General features: G+C 36.1%; 1 protein-coding gene across 3 annotated transcripts; it reads right to left on the bottom strand.

The window, feature by feature from the left end:
- Positions 1–2307: 2307 nt before the first annotated feature.
- On the bottom strand, positions 2308–8371 carry asb16 (ankyrin repeat and SOCS box containing 16). 3 transcript variants are annotated; one of them, XM_073841971.1, is made up of 7 exons: positions 7903–8004; positions 7295–7667; positions 6942–7209; positions 4509–4917; positions 4192–4275; positions 3990–4112; positions 2308–2760 (listed from the first exon to the last, which is right to left on the bottom strand). In XM_073841971.1, the coding sequence occupies exons 2-7, from the start codon at positions 7629–7631 to the stop codon at positions 2575–2577; spliced, it is 1407 nt and encodes a 468-aa protein (XP_073698072.1). In that variant the 5' UTR covers positions 7632–7667; positions 7903–8004; the 3' UTR covers positions 2308–2574. The 3 variants fall into 3 exon arrangements, with proteins under 3 accessions (XP_073698072.1, XP_073698080.1, XP_073698064.1); XM_073841979.1 differs by having other exon boundaries at positions 7295–7581; XM_073841963.1 differs by having other exon boundaries at positions 7295–8371.
- Positions 8372–8428: the final 57 nt, after the last annotated feature.

Raw genomic sequence — 8428 nt, 5'->3', positions numbered from 1 at the left:
TTCCTTATACATAACTAGTCACTCCTCAACCCTGCATACATTTTGTTCCAACGTATAGATAAATAGATAATGATCAAATTCTTGAAATGAATTACTCCCTCGATGTTTGATTAGTTTTGTTCAAAATGTTATTTTCATTTCAAAGTAATCAAATAACACAATGTAATCTGTACAAGTAGTTCAAACTAATATCATTTATAGAATATGTAATGAAATCATATCTGACATATATTGTAAAGCTTCATTGTTAAACACTTCACGGTAACACTTTCTATGAAGCCCGTATTTATAATACATTATAAGGGTATTCTTAAGGCATTATAATGAATGCATAATGCATTATAAAAAACCTTATAATATGTTATATCATCTCATGAGTATTCATAAGAACAGTTTTAATGTATTATAATTTGTACTTTTTTGTGGTTATAGCTTTTAAGAGTATGATTACCTCCTCATAGTTATAACATATTATAAGTCTCATATCTTGCCATCTTTCTCATGTCACTTTACTTAAAGCATACAAAGACCACTTATAAGTAATTATAATAATATTTCCCAAAGAACCCTAAGATTAGGTATCAGTTTAGATAAATGTGTAATATGAACAGTTGGATGATTTTGATGGTACCCTTCAGACAGCTTTTGATAAGTAACTCTGCAACTGCATGTCAGCTAGCAGTAATTGTTATTATGCTGAATATATGCTAACACTAAATTTCGATGTTTCCCCAAAAGACAAACTATTATGTTACATTATAAGTAACTTTGCAAGTACATGAACATTCTACCTAGCCCAACCATAACCTAAGCCTACTACTACTCTAAGGAGTGTTAGTTGGCATGTAGTTAGAAAGTTTAAGCTTATAGTCAATAGACTTAGGGGACCATCAAAATAAAATGTAATATAATGTAAAAAAAATAAATGTAATATGATATAGTCCATTATAAATTAAGAAGATTTAATATGCCATTCATTGTGTGTTATAAATGATCATAATCTTAAAAGTTATAACCTCAAATACTCAAGTATTATAATGTATTATAATTGTTGTTATGATTATTCATGAGATGGTATAACATATTATAAGGTTTCTTATAATGCATTATGCATTTATTATAATGCCTTAGAAATACCCTTATAATGTGTTATAAATAGGGGCTTCATAGAAAGTGTTACCCACTTCACTTATGAATTTCTTTGAATTTGTATTGAATTTCAATTCTGCTTCCTCTAATTCAAATTCGAAATGTAATTCTAGATCCTGTTTTTGACATCAATTCAAATTCAAGAATTGAATTGGCATTTAGGAGTCATTCTCAATTCAATTCCGAATTATGCACAAGCCTGCTGTTTACTATTTTAATATATTTTCAAATGTAATTTATTTGTGTGATTTCAAAGCTGAATTTTCAGCATTACTTCAGTCACATGATCCTTCAGAGATCATTCTATTATTCTGATTTGCTGTTTAAAAACATTATTATTATTATTATTATTATGTTGAAAACAGCTGAGTTTCTTCAGGTTTCTTTGATGAATAGAAAGTTCAGAAGAACAGCATTTATCCGAAATAGAAATCTTCTGTAACATTATAAATGTCTTTATCATCAGTTATAATTTCTATAATAAAAAAAATTATACTGACTCTAAACTTTTGAACGGTATACTGTTACAAAAGATTTTTATTTCAGATATATGCTGATCTTTTGATCTTTCTATTCTATTCTTTTCTTTCTATCAAAGAATCCTGAATAAATGAACCCAACTGTTTCAAAAATTGATAATAATAATAATAATAAAAAATTTGAACAGGAAATCAGCATATTAGAATGATTTCTGAAGGATCAGACACTGACGACTGGAGTAATGATACTGAAAATGTAGCTCTGATCACACGAATACATAAAAGACTTAAAAGACGTAAAAACATTCAAAATCTTACTGTTCAAAAACTTTTGACTGGTAGTGTATAAATGAAACTACAATCAAGGACAAAAATGGTTGTATGAGGCCCCTATATTTAATTTTTTTATCACCAGAGAAATGTCTTAAAATTTATTTATGTAACTTCCGTTTTGCAGAACTTGGTGGTTTACAGTTCTGATTAATGCAGATCTATAATGTAATATGGTGGCATCTTAACTTTCAAAATGTAATAATAATAAAATAAACAAGCAACTGTGAGAAATAAAAAAATGAAACTGCAAAAATGATAGTGTATGTTTGAATACACCATCAAAGGAATACATACATGAACGGCAATAATACATTTAATCAGTGCCAAAGAGGTGCCTGAGACAATCTCATTTTAATTTCTTTATTTCATATTGTGAGAACCACAATTGGCACATATTAAAGCACTATCCATCTATCAATATCAGTATTGCACTTTCAGTTCAAGGCCTCTGACAGTCAAAGTCCCCAGGGCACTGCCCCATTTGGCCCAGGGCCATAATCCACCCTACTTCTATTGTCAACAGGCATCACAGATGATAAATATTGCGGAAAACAATATTCAGTTCAGCCCATTGTTTCCAGTCAGCTATTTTTTGTATGTCTAAAAATGGAGCTCAACGGAGCAGTCCATCATTATGCAGCAGTAGATAATCTTTTAAAGTGCTGGGGATGTTGAGCTGGACTATTGCGAAGTGACACAGTGACCCCAGGTGGCGGCGGAGCGCACAGCGACAGAGATGTTGAAGAGAGCGCAGCTGACCGCTCATCCGCCTGACCGCATCAAAGAAAGACTGATGCTCCTGAGAATATAAAAATTGTTTTTTTTTGTTGTTGTTTTTTATTAGGATGAGATATTAGTTTCTTAATGAGAAAGTAAACAGATCAACCACCGTTGGTAAAAAATGAGAGCATGGCCAATCAAAATGCTATATATTTCTCAAACATTTTTGAGCAGTAAGTTTTTAATGTTTTTTAAAGAAGTCTTTTCTGCTCACCAAATACAGCAAAAACAGAAATATTCTGAAATATTTTTACTATTTAAAATAACTGCTTTCTATTTGAATATATTTTAAAATGTAATTTATTCCTGTGATCAAAAATACATTTTCAGCACCATTACTCCAGTCTTCAGTGTCACATGATCCTTCAGAAATCATTCTAATATGCTTTACAGTTGCATATATTTAAAACAGTTCAGTTCTTTTTTTTTTCAGGATTCTTTGATGAATAGAAAGATCCAAAGATCAGCGTTTATCTGAAATAAAACGTTTCTGTAACATTATACACTATACCATTCAAAAGCTTGGAATCAGTATAATTTTTGGGGGAGGAAAAAAGAAATAAATTAATACTTTTATTTAGCAGAGATGCTTTAAATGAATCAAAAGTGATGTTAACGCTGTTTTTCTATGCTTTCTAATCATCAAAGAGACATGAAAACATTCTACTCAGCTGATTTCTACATAATGATAATAATAGATGTTTTTTGAGCAGCAAATCAGAAATTTGAAAGATTTTTGAAGGATCACATGACTGGAGTAATGATGCTAAAAATTCAGCTTTAAAATCACATACATAAATTACATTTTAAAATATATTCAAACAGAAAACAGTATTTTAAATAGTCAAAATATTTCAGAATTTTGTTTTTGCTATACTTTGTATCAAATAAATGCAGGATTGGTGAGCAGTAAATACTTAAAAAAGAAAAACATTAAAAATCTTGCACTGCGCTCTTAAAAATAAAGGGGCTTTAAAAGGTTCTTCACAGCGATGCCATAGAAAAACGTTTTTGGTTCCACAAAGAACCATTCAGTCAAAGGTTCTTTAAAGAAACATCTCTTCGTATCTTTTTATAATCTGAAGAACCTTCTTTCGCCACAAAGAACTTTTTGATGTTAAGATGTTAAGGGTGCTTTGTGGAACCATTTAGTCAAAAAGAGTTCTTCTATGGCATCTGGAAGCACATTTACTTTTAAGCGACCTTTGAGCAAAACATTTTTGAAATATGATATATTTTCAGAGAGACCTTCAGTAGCTCCTCTGGTATGTCCTCTATGTCCTCTAACCACTCCTCACACGCTGGGATGATCGGATAGCAATTCAGCATTACCTCCAAAGTGGCAGGAGAGGGCAAGCAGAGTTTCAGCATCTGGGATGTTCACACACAGATACATAAAATAAGGATTCATGCCAACATGTGAGTAGGACACATAACAGTCTGCACTTACTCTAGGGGAGGGCGGCTGTGCGCCATAGTTAAGAAGAGACTGAGCCACAACCTCTGGCTGCTGGTCTGGATAATCCTCTATTACCTGACAAAATACAGAGAGAAGAATTCAACCATTTGGAATAATTAAGTTTACATTTATTAAACGTGTCAATTGCATTGCTGTCTATGCAGGGTCAGGAAACTCTCAGATTTCATCAAAAATATCTTAATTTGTGTTACGGCGATGAACAAAGGTCTTACGGGTTTGGAACAACACGAGGGTGAGTAATTAATGACACAATTTCCATTTTTGGGTAAACTATTCCATCAACCCACCTGTAACAGACAGTCCATGGGTGTGTATCCAGCACAGTTCGCTACGTCTGCACAAGCCCCATGTTCCAGCAGCAGTTTAACTATGCGGGGGCAACAATTTCCACAGGAATTGTGCAGGGCCGTATGTTTCTTTCTCCCAGCGGTCTGCGCGTCAGCCCCGGCTGCTAACAGCTTCTGGACAATTCGCAAATACCGACCTGCATCTGCAGGCCTCTCAGCCCCAGCGCAGGCTGCGTTCAAGGGCGTCTCGCCCTCTTGGCTTCGAGCTGTCACGTCACCTCCATAGGACAGGAAGAGCTCCACGTGGTCCTCCAGCCCCCTCCTGCAGGCCACGTGAAGAGGAGTGAGACTTGAGTCTCGCTGGGCCACGTTCACCAGCGCACCACTGGTCACCAAGTGCTCAGCACACCTGCAGGGCAGAGAAGAGTGTGTCATTATTATTGAGGTAAAATATATATATATAAAAAAAAGGTAAATTTCATTCCAACATGGTGTGACGTTATAGTATTAATCACCTTTTGTTGTGAGGAAAAAGGCTCTGACCTCATGCCTAAAATCTCCTTTAGTTTTCACAAATGAAAGACAATAATACAGGTCACAATGACGAGAGGGTGAGTAAATGATGACATTTTTATTCTTGGCTGACCTAGATAGGTTTAAAAGGTGAGGGTTGTGAGATTTTCACAGTAAAACAGTAATATTGTGAAATATATTTTAATATACAGTTGAAGTCAAATGTTACATACACCTTGCAGAATCTGAAAAATGTTAATTATTTGACCTAAATTAGAGGGATCATACAAAATGCATTTTTTTCTTTTATTTAGTATTGACCTGAATGAGACATTTCACATAAAAGACATTTAAACTACGTATTTTCAATGTTGAAAACACTTGCGCCGTTTAAAGGGGCAGTTCACCCAAAAATGAAAACCCTCAAGCCATCCTAGGTGTATATGGCTTTCTTTTTTTCAGACAAATACAATCAGAGTTATATTTAAAAATGTCCTGGCTCTTTTAAATGTTATAATGGCAGTGAATGGGTGTTGAGATTTTGAAGTCCAATAAAGTGCGTCCATCTATTATAAAAGTACTCCACACAACTTCGGAGGGTTAATAAAGGCCTTCTGAAGTGAATTGGTGTGGTTTTGTAAGAAAAATATCCATATTTACAACTTTATAAACCAGAATATTTAACTTCCGGTAACTGTCATGCCCATGTTCACAAAATTCTGCTGGAAAGCCACTTTCTCATGAAGTTACCGTAAGCTTAGTCTCAACCTCAGACGTCACGCCCACGGAATGTTGGCTAAACGTCTGATGCATATGGTACACTTAATTGGAAACACTTCAGGAATGTCGAAGTCGTCATCTGATTAGTTGAATTTGACCGGATTTCCGGGAGAAGCGAGTGTCACGTTTATTTTCGGTCTGCCGGGAAACAAAGCGCAGACTGATTTACTCGGCGTTTTGCTAAGAGGCTTATGCAGACGCCATTGTTGTTATACACTTTTGCTACGTTCGCGAACAAATTACTGATTTACTGCTTGTTCTCCCTGTTCTTCTTTAACTTTCAATGCTGGTTATTTCAATGACTGACTTGTTGTATGCCAGTCTGTTGTTGTGGGGACATCAAATGTGGCGCTGAACGAAACGAACTGTAATTGGTTGTTTGACATGACGGTCAAACGGCCTTATGGGCGGGCCTTGGCCAATGAAAGCTGCCATGGATTCCAGACCAAGGTCTGGCTACACAAGACTACCGTAAACTAGAGATTATGGTTTATATAGTTTTAAATAATGATATTTCACCAATTCACTTCAGAAGGCATTTATTAACTCCCAAACTTGTGTGGAATACGCTTTATGATCGATGGATGTTCTTGGACTTCAAAATCTCAACACCCTTTCACTGCCATTATAAAGCTTGGAAGAGCCAGGACATTTTTAATATAACTCCGACAGCATTTGTCTGAAAGTAGAAAGTCATATACACCTAGGACGGCTTAAGGGTGAGGAAATCATGGGGTCATTTTCATTTTTGGGAGAACTATCTCTTTAATTTGCTGTTTTTTCCCCAGGATTTTTTGGTAAATATAAAGTTCCAAATAACAGCATATACAATGAAAATATTTTGTAACATTATGAACAAGTTTTTATAATTAATTAACTAAAACCATTTAAAAAAAAAACTTTGTTTCTTGAAATAAAATAAGCCTTAACTGAAAAATATATAAATTAGTGTCACTTTTGATCAATTTAATGCATACTTGCTGAATAAAAGTATTTATCCAGAAAACTCTTGTGCACTTTCAAAGATGTTGACGTTACTTGTGGTACATTTGGACCATGTTCTTTAATTATTAATTCGATTAGTTAGTTTTATTCATTACATTTTACATTTTGTTCTCTCTTGTTTATAGGCCCACTCACTGATATGTTTCTGCTGCATTGCAGAGGTGCAACGGGGCATTGCCGTCGACAGCCAGCAGGTCCGGATCAGCCCCGTGGTCCAGGAGCAGGCGCACACAAACATGATGGCCTCCTGAACAGGCATCATGCAAAGCTGTACGACCGCCCGGGTCTGCATCCACCTCTGCTCCCCTAAACAACAGCTCCTCGACACAGCCGGAGTGTCCCCTGCTGGCAGCCAGACGCAGTGCAGACGTCTGCTTTACTTTTGAGATAAGAGTCCACATTCCTGCAAAAGAATGAGTGGAGAGGATTGACCTAAATACACCTGAACGCATATGTTTGTGTGTTGTGTCTGCCTATAAGGCTCCTACCCATTTCAGGAGCCCACGCCATCTCCTCATGAACAGTCTCCATCAGTGCATTCACCATGCATGCATCTTTGAGGACGGCATACACTCTCTTCATATCTCCACACATGAAGATGTTATGGATGGCTGGGTCTCTGCACTGTATTTGAGGTGGTGGAGCACGAACTGTCTGGATCCTTTCGTTCCCATGTCTGAGTCTTGGGGCAGCAGGTAGCGGACGCCTTGTCATAGCCCTCCTGTGTGCCAGCGCCCGCCTGGCGTCCTCCCAGTCCTGCAGCTCCTGCTCCAGCCTTAGAGAGCGCAGAGAGGCAGAAGTGTAGGGAAAGGTGTCCCGGGACATCCCAACAACAGCTTTTGTGTTAAGAGAGCTGTACGCCTAGAACAAAAAGCATTGGCACGGCAATTGTGGCCTTGTGCTGTGGGAGTGTTAGTAAAGCAGCATTGCTCAACAGGCATGACCTTTTCCAATCAGTTAAGGAGCACAGTTGAGTAAGTAAAACTCATATGTGTGGTACCTAGCTAATTTTGTTCCTGAGTTAAAATATCACATTAATAACATGCAATAATAACACTGAGAAATGTGTATGTGCTCTAAAGATAACTCCTCCTACCTTGAACTACCTTGAAAACCTGCCTAAAACATTTGTTTTGCTCTGTGTAAAACGACGGCACGTCCCTTAAAGAACGAAGTTGCCTGTCTGTCACAAGATACTGTTGACCTGACACATGGTGGAGCTCTGGGTATTAATAGACTTGAATGTGAGCAAACATGTTCCTGCACTAGCACGATATGACATGTAGGTGGCGCATCAAATTATTGTTTTGTCATATCACTTGTGTAAAATTCAAAACAAAACATTACTTACTGTGCCAGATAAATTTGGGGTGTCATGGTTGGGGTGTCAAACTATTTTATGCATTCAACACAATAATACTTATTATTTCAACCGTATTGTTATAACTGTGTAAAATGTATTATAACTATACAATTATTTAAATGCTGTTTTCAGTTTATTTTATTTTTTTACAAAAGCTGTGTTTAAAACGTAAGATGAGTGCATTGACATGCGAATTTCACTTTTTGGTTATATAGTTCAATTGAACGTCTAAAAGCAGGTAGCATGAATGAAATCTTAA

The sequence above is a fragment of the Garra rufa genome, chromosome 1 (assembly GCF_049309525.1).
Source record: "Garra rufa chromosome 1, GarRuf1.0, whole genome shotgun sequence".
Taxonomy (NCBI): domain Eukaryota; kingdom Metazoa; phylum Chordata; class Actinopteri; order Cypriniformes; family Cyprinidae; genus Garra; species Garra rufa.
This window is presented reverse-complemented; position numbering and strand designations above follow the sequence as displayed.

Excerpts from the sequence above, each read along its gene's own strand:
- asb16 (XM_073841963.1), bottom strand. The coding sequence starts at position 7,631 with ATGTCCCGGGACACCTTTCCCTACACTTCTGCCTCTCTGCGCTCTCTA. Across the intron at positions 4,276-4,508 it reads CCATGGACTGTCTGTTACAG|GTAATAGAGGATTATCCAGA; the intron begins GTGGGTTGATGG and ends GTATTTTGTCAG. Across the intron at positions 4,113-4,191 it reads CACAGCCGCCCTCCCCTAGA|ATGCTGAAACTCTGCTTGCC; the intron begins GTAAGTGCAGAC and ends TGAACATCCCAG.